The sequence below is a fragment of the Nothobranchius furzeri genome, chromosome 1, assembly GCF_043380555.1.
Source record: "Nothobranchius furzeri strain GRZ-AD chromosome 1, NfurGRZ-RIMD1, whole genome shotgun sequence".
Lineage (NCBI taxonomy): Eukaryota > Metazoa > Chordata > Actinopteri > Cyprinodontiformes > Nothobranchiidae > Nothobranchius > Nothobranchius furzeri.
In genome coordinates this window covers 105841368-105852628 of record NC_091741.1, presented here as the reverse complement: position 1 = coordinate 105852628, position 11261 = coordinate 105841368, and the positions used below count along the sequence as shown (strand labels likewise).

The 11261-nt window shown below is 45.8% G+C and overlaps 1 protein-coding gene across 6 annotated transcripts; it reads right to left on the bottom strand.

Moving 5' to 3' along the window:
* Positions 1–365: 365 nt before the first annotated feature.
* Positions 366–5443, bottom strand: LOC139072210 (spectrin alpha chain, non-erythrocytic 1-like). Of its 6 annotated transcripts, none has more exons than XM_070555673.1 (11): positions 4806–4964; positions 3538–3660; positions 3250–3467; positions 2734–2826; positions 2414–2658; positions 1692–2341; positions 1436–1483; positions 1232–1323; positions 840–1151; positions 533–745; positions 366–450 (listed from the first exon to the last, which is right to left on the bottom strand). In XM_070555673.1, the coding sequence occupies exons 8-9, from the start codon at positions 1267–1269 to the stop codon at positions 887–889; spliced, it is 303 nt and encodes a 100-aa protein (XP_070411774.1). In that variant the 5' UTR covers positions 1270–1323; positions 1436–1483; positions 1692–2341; positions 2414–2658; positions 2734–2826; positions 3250–3467; positions 3538–3660; positions 4806–4964; the 3' UTR covers positions 366–450; positions 533–745; positions 840–886. The 6 variants fall into 6 exon arrangements, with proteins under 6 accessions (XP_070411774.1, XP_070411769.1, XP_070411771.1 ...); XM_070555668.1 differs by having other exon boundaries at positions 1692–2446; positions 2519–2658; XM_070555683.1 differs by lacking the exons at positions 366–450; positions 533–745 and having other exon boundaries at positions 1015–1151; positions 2414–2446; positions 2519–2623; positions 4806–5443.
* Between the last annotated feature and the right edge of the window lie 5818 nt (positions 5444–11261).

Sequence of the window (11261 nt, the reverse complement as noted above, 5' to 3'; positions counted from 1 at the left end):
CCGTATTGCAAAACCCAATCATACTTGTTATGTATACATTAGCTTTGTAGATATTTTTTACAGATATATATTTGTGTGCAACAAAAACCAAACTTAAATAGTTTGTCATTCTTTATTGAAAAACAACAAAATACAGTTATACAGAAGTGTGGGAAAATGATAATGTGAAAGTATTGCTCTTTAAATTTAATCCTATTTATCTTTAAAAAGAAAAACTCTAAAAATGTCCTGTACAGCATCATGACAGAAGAATGGTGGTCTGTCTGTCAGAATGTGCTGAACAGATTTGCTCTTTGAGGAGGAGTGTCATGTTTGGAGGAAGGTACTTAACCCAAGACATGCAGAATACAACACTGACCAAAAACTGATGGAAAAAATGATTTATTTATAAGGAGGAACTTAAGGTGCACAGATAAGTCTGTGGTTGGAACTGCAACAACAGCTCAGCGTCTGGAGGAGGGAGAACACAGGTGAGCTTAGGTTCTGGTTTCAAAATCCATTGTAGGCAGGCAGAGGTGTTCAGCAGACTTACTGTGGTGGGTGTATGTGTTGGCTGGAGGAGGGAGAGGTAGAGAGCCGGGGGAAGCGCAGGAGAGGGAGCAGAGGTGGAGGGAAGCGGGGCGTCCTGGTGGAAGGGGCACTGGGTGAGATGAGAGGTGGGTTATGGAGGGTGGTGATAAGGTCCGTGTGTTGAATATCCAAATCCTGGAGTAGAGGTCAGTATCCAATGAGGTCGACAGGAATCCTGAAGAATGGTAAATCCAATATAAGAGCAAAAACACTACGAAATAACATTAATCCTAGGAACACTAGAGGTAACACGAGTGGCTGGTTACTACCAAAACTGAGGCAATCTTCTGGCGTCAAATTTTGTCCTCCATCCACCTTAAATAGGAAAGCACCCCGCTGATCGCTGATCAGGAACGGCTGGGGTGGAGTCACCAGAACCATGAAGAACGTGTCTCCAGAGACAACTCGGGTCCTGGTACCGATCAGGAAAGCGGACCTTATCACCCAGAGCTGCCAGGTCACGCTCAAAGCCTTCATGTTCACGCTGCAGAGCCTGAACGCTGGCCAGGTGGTGGCCGTAGTTGTCTGTGTTCAGGGCCTGGTTCTTCTCCTCGATCCACTCTTTGGTCTCATCAGCGTCTCTGAGAAGACATCAGAACTCCGTCTGAGTGTGGGTCCAAACTCTACTGACCCGTAAGCGGCGCATAAGTGTGCGGGGTACCTGTGGAAGCGCTGCACATCATGGGCGCTGCCCAGCATGTTGCTCCGGTCTTCAGCCAGCTGTTGCAGCGAGCGCCAGCGGTTGTTCAGCTCCTGGAGAGAAACCAAACCCAGTGAGATGAAGGTGGACACCAGCGGGCTGGACGCCGGACGAGGAAACCTGGAGACGGATCGCTCAGACAGGAAGGGAAGAGCTTCCTCTTACCTTGATGGAATTAAAGTTAGCCGTCGTCTGAACGCCCAACCGTACGGTCTGAGGTCAAAGGTCACAGGAAACACACACCAGTCAGCAGTCATACAGATGAATAAAGATAACTGTAGCCATGGCAACCAGCTGACATGTCCCCACTTTCACCAGCACCTGGTGCCTGCCGGGTCACCTGAATTCCTGTGTGATGTCAGCACGGTCGGCCGTGACTGCTGCCATCAGAGGTGACCTCTGATCAGCTGAATGAACTCACCTTCCAGGGTGACGCCGTCTTACCCCGGGTTTCCACGGGAGCCGTCAGCAGCACGTTACTGCAGCAGCACGTCTTGCTCGCGTAAGCTGCTGCTTGGCCCTTCCCACGAGACGCGAAGCAGCAGGGGAGCAGCTGTCACCGACCGAGCACGAAGTCACACGAGTGACTTCGTCAGTAAACACAACAACAAGCAGGAGAAAATTACAACATGGTTTGTTTTATGTTCTGTCCGTTTTATAATCGCCAATACGGACCTGAAAAACAAAGGAGACCGCTAGCTAGGTGATAACTTCTCACGGGGCCGCTCAGTTAGTAACTGTTTTTAAAAGTAAAGCAACCGGAAGGCAGTACGTTCTTTATTCTGAAAATCTCGGTAGCTTCTCTCAATTTCCGCGTCCGATTTCCTGTCTTTCCTTCCCCAAAAATGTCGAACTTGACCCGTTTCAGAGGCGTCGCGCGTAGAAAATAGAACCAGCGCGTAAAGGCCGCGACATGCTGCTCTTGAGACGCGGCCGACTCGCGCTGCTGACGGCTCCAGTGGAAAAGGTTCTGTTGACCACAGCGGTTCCTATCAGCAGCTATGACGTGCTGCTGCAGTAACGTGCTGCTGACGACTCCTGTGGAAAGCCGGGGTTAGAGTCGGCTTCATCCTGTAAACAAACAAATGAGTGGTAACATAAACACCACGTCTGGTTCTGGTGGAGGCGGAGGACAACACGCACCTTTCCAGGAGCAGAACCCAGATGTTCTTGTTGCTACAAACAGAGACGAGCAGAGTTAAACCAGGAAGTGAGAGGGACCAGCTGCTGCAGACAGGTGACGCTCACCTGAGCCTGAACCATAGGAGCCTCCTCAGCCATCAGACCTTCTGACTCCAGTTCAGATGCCACCTTGTTGATGTCCCTCAGGCGGGACTCGTTGGCCTTCAGGTCCTGCAGGACAAAAGCACCTGCTGATCACCTTGTTGCTGTCGGGTTAACAGGTCTGGTGTTAGAACGTGGTGGATAAGAATGTTCTGACGGGCCGAGGGTTCTGAACTCACCCTGCAGGACTGGGCCTGCTCCTTCAGGGCCTGGATGCTGCTGCCGTAAGCCGACAGGTCCGACATCAGGGCCTCGTGCTTCTTCAGGAGAGCCTGTGGAGCAGAACATCAGAACCTTCAGCTCGTCTGACACAAGTGGAGCTTTCTCGCAGCGATGGTCCAATCGGATCCGCCACCGTAAAACAAACCCTGCTCAGTTCCCCGCAGACACAGCTCTGCGGGTGTTTAGTGGAAAAGCGTGAGCCTTCTGCCGGCTGCCACGTGTCATGGCTGCTCTGCAGCGGGAACACACATCACAGCTTGTAAACCGTTTGAAATAAGAGCGACGGGAACACGTTTGTCATCACTTCCTGTGCAAGGCCAGCACTTCTCCCCCTAACCCATGAGACGCTCAAACGAGCAACGACGTCTGGTAGACAACCGAAGGAAATGACAAATACAGAAACATTAATTATGAAGGACTGGAAAGAGAGCAAAGAAAAGCGATTGGAGTTTCTCAGGAAGGGACTTCCATACCTCGGCCAAGTCCTCGTCTTTCCCTTAGTCTGGACTTCCAACGATGGGCTCCTTCTCCCTCATCCAGGACTCGGCCTCTTTAGCATCCGCAAAGTACTGCTGGGCCTGCAGAGAGTCCTCCAGGTCCTGCCTCCTCTGGGACGCCTTGGCCTTCAGCGTGTCCCAACGTCCATGAAGCTCCCACAGTTTAGTCTTCACTTCCTCACCAGCGAAGTGACCTGGACCCAAAAAAAGTGAGCCAGAACCTGCAGACACCTCAGAAACATGTCAGGACCAGACCTGCTCTACCTTCTTCCACCATGGTCTCTCCTTTCTGGGTGACAGCCTTGATGCGAGGTTCATGACCTGTGATCTCAGCCTGCAGAGCCTGGTGCTTCTTCAGCAGGTTCTGGACACCAATCAGGTCCTTCCCTGAGGACACATGTTAAGAGTTCAGCATTATGCAGTAGACAGACCAGTTTAACCCAGGGGTTTCTTTCTTCTACAATCTGCTCTTTAACTGTATTATTTCCTGCTATTTCAGCTGTTAACTTTATTTTTTCTCTAAGTGTTTTTCTCCCCAGAAGAAGCTACAATGGTGTTCTGCTGAGCTGTGGTGGCCTCATGGAGGGGGCCATCGGCTAGCACACTGCTGCTAACCACTTAAACATTCTCCCTCTCCTGATAATAACATTTTACTTTCTTTGATGTTGGATGTGCTACTGCTAGTTTACCCGTTTAATTATAGATTCACTAGGATAAATACAATAAAGTTTATCTCTCGCCAAATAGAATATTTACTAAGAAATCACAATGTAATATGTGTGTGTGTAAAAGCCATGTGTAGTGTTTATTTATAAAGCATATGTTGTTGGATTTTATCCAGAATCGAGACTTTGAAAATATATAGTTTAATTACAGTTTGATTTATTTGACATCTGTATAATGTTTATTATTTTGTTTTTTCCCGCTAAATACCTAACGTTTTAGTTAACATGAATATTAGTCATTCATCCCAAAACATAAAGTTACACATTTTAAATTTTAATAGGGGAAGACTGCAGGAGGGAGCGGTAAAATACAGGGGGTCCCCTGCAAAAACTAACTTTACGAGTCTGATGAAACTTGCTGGTGTTCCCGCTGCTTCTTCAGTAAACAGCGCCAACCAAAACAAAGAAACTTGGGATCTTGTCGGCGTGGCGGTGGGATTTAAGGGAAACGCTGTATGCCCTATAGACTTCTCAGCGAGCTGCAGTATTTCTCCGGTCAGCCCGCAGCAGCGAGGCGCCGCATCGGTCAGCCTGCCCGGCCTGACCGCTGGGGATTACCAGATGAAAGAATGGAGCACAGGTGTCCCTCCAAGTGGCGCGCTCCGTCATATTTCAACCCATTTTTATCTTAAATGCACTGGGTTTTTCCCATCGAAATATGCCCTATTAATTATTTTACCGTATTTTACATTTAAATTTCATGGTTAAACAGTACATGCTACATGCTAAACTGATAGTTAGCTAGCTACTTCGGTAAACTCAGCTAGGTGGCAGTGACATAAAATACAAATATAGATTTTAACTTACCGAAAAAAATGAAGTGGAGACTCCTTGGACGCTCTATTAGTGCAATTAATACCACAGCAAGTCATTTTGTCCAACAATTGCACCAATAATATCCAAAACAGAATTCACAAGCACAGAGACTCAAAATCCCGACAGTTTCCAGGAGGGACCGAGGCTGTACTGAGGCCTTTCCACGGAGCTAGCTATGTGGTCACGTGGGTCTGAGGCGGCGGTCACGTGTGTCGGATGCTCATTAATTATACAGAATTTTAGGCTTTCAATACACTTAAACAGAAGAGTGAGAAAAAAATTCACCCCCCTCAGAGTTGTCATGAGTATAAACTAGATAATTTAGACAAAAAACCATTTTTGGAACCAGGCTGTAAACATGTTTATTTCTGCTGTGAAAATGGCATTTTTAACATGGGAGTCAATGAGGATTTGCTCGCTTCTGGTACCAGCCCCCAGCGGATGAGGGTGGAACTGCAATTTCTCTTACTTCCGGGATGGGACCATTTTCTGAGCGGCATTGTGGGGGCTTGAACCAAACCCGGTGTAAAGGTCTCGAAACCGGTTTGGAGTTTATACCAGAAAGCAGAACTGACAACCCAGTAAAACTATTTTCATCCAAGGGTAATGTTCCCTGTAATATTAAAGATTGGGAAGCTCCGGTGTCACGGAGTATTTTTACAGGAACGTGTGTACCATTTTCGTTTTCAGCCACAACTGCTTGGGACAGAAAAGGCGTAAAACATGAACTTTCAGTCTCGGTTGTTTCTTTCATTTCCAACTGAAAAGGCTGATGAGTCAGCAACCCGATCTCCCGTGGGGGGGATCGTTTTTGTTCATTACGACGTTTCAAAATCAAACAGTCTTCCACTATGTGGCCAGGGCGGTGGCAGTAAAAACAATGCGTTTGTCGCCCCGGAGGGTGATTTACTCCAGGAGGCCTCAAGGGAACGGGGCGCTTGTGCTCCGGTCGCGGCACATCACCACTAAAGCGATGAGTCAGAGCATACTCATCAGCTAATAGAGCCGCGTCATCCAGACGAGTTGCCTTTTGTTCATTTATATACAAAACCACACGTTCAGGCAAGCATCGCTTCATTTCCTCCATTAGTATTAGTTCTTTAAGTTCCTCCGCTGTTTCAGCTTTGGAGGCAGACAACCATTTCTCAAACAAACACACCTTTTCTCTAGCAAACTCCACATAAGTTTGTCCAGTAGCTTTGTGCGAGAGTGCCCGAAATTTCTGCCTATATGCTTCAGGGACCAGTTCATAAGAGTTCAAAACTGCAGACTTCACCTTTTCATAATCCATGCTATCTGTTATAGATAAAGAAGCCATTACCTCTTGTGCTTTTCCTGACAGCTTGCACTGGAGAACAAGTGACCACACCTCCCGGGGCCAATCGAGAGCGGCCGCAAGTCGCTCAAATGCGGAGAAGAAGCTATCCACCTCTGTCTCCCGAAAGGTCGGCACCAAAGCAATGCATTTGCCCACATCGAATTTCCTTCTATCTGTGGCGTCAGGGTTTCTTTCATCCGCAGGAGGTTCCACTTCTCTTCTATCAGCATCAGGCGGTGAATCAGTCTTTAGCGTGTCAGCCGATCTCGCTTCCACTCCACTGGTGGAAGTGTTTCCACGAAGCATCTGCAGTTCATGATCCAGTTCCATTCTGCGTAATCGCAGCTTTGTCTCAGCTTCAAGCTCAAGTCTTTTTAGTTCCAGAGAAATGTCTTGTTGACGAGCCTTTTCCTGGGCCTCATATTTTACCCGGGCCAACCGCACTTGTAGGCGTGCAGCCTCAAGGGAACTCAGAGCAGACGTAGGAGAAGGAGGTTCATATCGAGGCAGGGTGACAGGCAGAGGGGTAATCTTACGCTCCTCCGGTGTAGTCGGCATCTCACTGGGGGAATCCCCAGGTGGTTCGGCCGGTTCGGGCTCCTCCAAATGTTCCACCACCTGCAGTAAATCAGTCTCACTGATGGCAGGAGGAATCAAACCACATCTCTCCATTTCTAGGCAGGAGGAATCAAACCACATCTCTCCATTTCTAGGATCACAGCTGTTCTCAAGTCCGGTTTCAGCATTGCTCGGGCGCCACGGAGGCTGAGGTGTGCAGCCAATTCCTCGAGAATGCTTTTCCGACATCCCTCGATCGCCTCCCGCGAGGGAGCCTCCAATATCTCCGCCAAACTAGTCATGATAACACAAGAGGAGAGAACACCACATTAGTACAATAACTTCAATGAGCCTTCAAAACACGAGTTCCAAACTCCACACAACTGTAGGTAGTTATTAACTTTTGTCTCGGGAATATTAAATAGTCTTAATGCAAAAATCCCGGACGAGCCCCCATTATGTTACACCCCTCCCGGCCTAGGAGTACCAGGAGGGGCAACACAAGTGTGGTGGGAGCAAACACGAAGACAATAAAAAGTTCAAAAGGAGTTTATTAATTAAAATTGTCCCAGGCGGGTGTAAATAAAGTCTCTGGAAATAATAATGTCTATAATAACTGAAGACAAGGGCAAAGCCCCCCTCAAGCTCGGATAATACCCTCCTGTTTTGTGTACTTGTCCTCCTTTTCGTCCTGTGCTGCTCCTAACGTGGCCGGCGTCTCACGCTCTCCCGTTCTCTCAGTCTCTCTCTCTATCTCTCTCAGGGGATGGGTTCCTCCAGAAAAGATCCTCGTGTCATCTGTAGTCTTTAGTTCACTCGTCTCCACGATCTCCGGCTGCAACTCTCCGTTTCTTTACACTGCTTTCCTTCGCAGCTCAGCTCGGCACTCCTTCATCAGCTCGAAACTCCCGAACTCGGTGATTGGAGTCCTCTTCCTTTACACGACTCTGTCAAGCTCTACTTCACTTCTCTCTCAAACTTCTTTTCTTTCAGGAAGCTCCAAACTCCGTCCTTTCTCCACAAGCGCGCTGTCTGCAACCTCTCACCAACTTCTCATCGAACTCTCACTGGAAACTCATCGACAACCTTTCACCGCTCTCCTTCTCAACTCCTTCTCAACTCCTACTCAACTCCATTCACCTTCTCAACCGCTCTTCTTCTCTGCCTTTATAAGAAGCCCTGATGAGCGCGGATTGTTTCCAGCTGGTGGCAGCGGGCCGGCAGGAAGGGTGAGTCTCGGCGTGCCTCTCTCCATGGTGCTGATCCTGTCACCATGATCCTGTCTCAGCGGGGCCGGAGCAAGGAGCTGTCCTTGGTGCGGTGGTTAAAATGGAGCCCAGGAACACAGAGGTCATAACAGTTTCCCTGTAATGTGCTGTACTGACTTAAATCATTCTAAGTTGCAGTTTGGTTTCAGACTTTAGCAAAATATGTTAGATAAGAATCTAACCAGATAAAAATCCACTGAGTATTAACATTATATATATATATATATATATATATATATTTCGATACTAATCTATATGCCCACAGCAATAAAGAGACAATGTGTCATTTTCACCATTACTTTCCGGAAAAATCCATCAAAATGTTTTAAATGAATGAAATGATGTTGAATTGTTGAAAAATATTGGTGACTACGTAACATAGCCATCAAAATCAGGTCTAAAATACATGGGAGCAGGTCTAACCCCCAAATTCTACTACCTCCGCTCCGCTCCGACACGAACTCCGGAGCAAAATCGGTCCCGTTGTAGTCAATCAGAGCAATTCCACTACTGCGGCCGTGCTCCGGCAGTGCGGTGCAGTGCGCCGCTCTCTGTTCCGGCGTCCGGCAAAAATAGAATCGATCCTATTTTTGCCGGACGCCGGAGCACCTCCGCAGTCAATGGACAGAAATCACAAACGCCCAACAGGAAAGGGAGCAAGCACAGCTTCCGTTATTTCACAATAAAACGATAAACAACAAGCCTTTCTTTGGTTCATATGCACAGGTATGTTTATCTAATGACCATTACATGTACACATATGTCTCAAAACATTTTTTGCGTGTTTACACGTGTTTAATATTGACTTACACGATCTTCAACTTATCTTTTAATTTGAAAGCCATTTTCTCGATACCTACATCACTGGAGTTACGGGAAAAAGTCAGAAGAAAAACACTTGCGAGCAAGATCAGAAGATGGACGAGGAAAAACTCATCCTTGAAGTGGAAAAGAACAAGATATTGTATGACACCACACATCCATTTTACAAGGATGTCAAAAAGAAGGACAATGCGTGGGCAGAAATTGCCAAAGTTTTAAAAATGACTGGTAAGTACCGTGTAACATGCATAGTCATGTATTGTAAAGTTTCCAAAAAAAGTCATGGAATGAAAATCCCCTCTGTCAGTTATAGGACAATTTCAGCAATGCATAATAGGTCTACATTAATATACTATAAATTATATTATATTCAGCAAGTAGTATACATGTATTAAAGATATATATGTGTAATACTTGCAGAATAACATTCTGTATATGGGCATAGTTGTAGCAAATATTTGTAGAAAAATTTTGTCCATTTGTTTGACATAGAATATTTTGTAGAAAATACTTAAAGCATCACTCCAAAATAACTCCTATGTTCTGCTTTCAGCAGTGAGGAAATAGAAATAGCTGTATGTGCAATTTAATGCACCCTGTAGTGTGCTTTACATGCAAACAGTGCTAATATCATGCTACTGTTCACAAAGGTGTAAACTTCCCTCTTCTGAAAAAAAACTAAAACCCTTTCCTCGAGTATCCCACTTATTTAATCCCTTTGGCTTATTATAACAATAAAGAAAGAATGACAAAGTCAAATAATACTTTTATTTAGGAAACATGCACACATTTATTTGTGGTTAAACAGTTTTAAAAATCACGACACAGTTGAGAACTTGTATAAAAAAAATAAGATGCACACATTTAGATTGCACAGTGTCTCAACATTGTTTCAGCTGCAGGACTTATTTCCAGGAAGACAGGACAGGAAGAGAGGAAAATAAAAACAAAGAAAATAAAACAAGTTCTTAAAAAAATAAAATGTAGGTAGATTTATCCTACTACACGTTTATACCTGTATAAAGCAATAATTTATCAGCATGTAGTATTTATATAGTTGATACAATTCAGATCATCTTCAAAACTCTGTCCCATGCCCAGAGACGTATCTAAGCATTTGGGGGGCCGAGGCAAAATAGACCCCTGCCAGGTAATTTAAGTTGAATTGCTTTCTGTTTTTATATTAGACTTTTTATATTTGCAATAAAGTCCAAAAGTGAAGAATTTATGTTATTTATTACTTGATTAAGCAAGCTACCTCACAGAAGTGATCTGTTGTTAAAGGGACTTACGGAGTTTTGAATTTTTATGCTCGCGATTGCCCCCTCAGGCCAAAAGCGTAACAACAGCTTCAATAGTAGGCTCGTGCACGAGGCGCGCATGCTGTACGTGCACACTCCTTAACAAAAATAACAGCTGAGACAGTCAGCTCCATGTGTGTGTGTGTGTGTGTGTGTGTGTGTGTGTGTGGCCCAGAGGACAGGAGAACACGCAGCTAATTAATTAAATCATTTGGTTCTGTAACTTTCTCTTCAGCACAGCCAACAAAGGTTTAAGATGGGTCAGTCCTCCTGCATGCTCTTGAAAAATTGTTCCAAAATGAAAGTTGAACCCACATCTTTTTTTATTTGTGAATTCAATTCTGTTCGGCGAGTCTCAAATAAAAATTTGGGCATCTTACTGTAAAAAAATATACCATTAATGTAAAAAAGAAACTCTAAATAAAGTATGTTCATATCCAGAATCAAACCCGGGTCTTCTGCACGAAAGTCCAATGTCTTACCAGGCGAGCTAACAAGCCAGTGACATCACTTGTATCTGTACCATTTAAGAACGATTTGGAGGGCTATGCCTGAACGAGAACATGCATGAAGCAGCCTGCTCGACCCGAGCAGCTCTCTTTTTCTGTGATTTTACAGAAAAATAGGAAATCACAGTAAAAATGTCAGGGCTCATTTTGCAGGACCAGGGCATTGCAGGAGAATGTATTAAGAAGAAATGTATTATTTCTATACATGTTTTGGCTGTCAAACCTCCACAATGACCCTTTAAGTGCTTTGAGTTGCATGTATTGCAGGATTAAGTGCTATATAAATAAAGTTGATTGATTGATTGTTGTTAAAAATCAATGTGTGTGTGATGAGCTGATGACAGGGTGCAGGTGATGGTAATTGAGGTGGGTGTAAGCTTGGGAGTCATGACAGTAACCCCCAACCCCACACACACACACACACACACACACGAAACCACAGCAGGGCGGGAGGAGGGGGACTAGGAAGGAGGGCCAGAAGAGTCTGAGAGACCGGTGATGGGGACCCAGGGACTGGAGACGAAGATGCAGGAGCTAGCAGGGTCTCGGGAGTCAGGGAACAAGGCAGAAACCAGAGGGCCGGTGACGATGGACCAGGAACCAGGAGACTCTGGGGGTGGGCGACGGGGGACCAGGAGAGTCTTGGAGGCCGGCGACGGGGAACCAGGAGC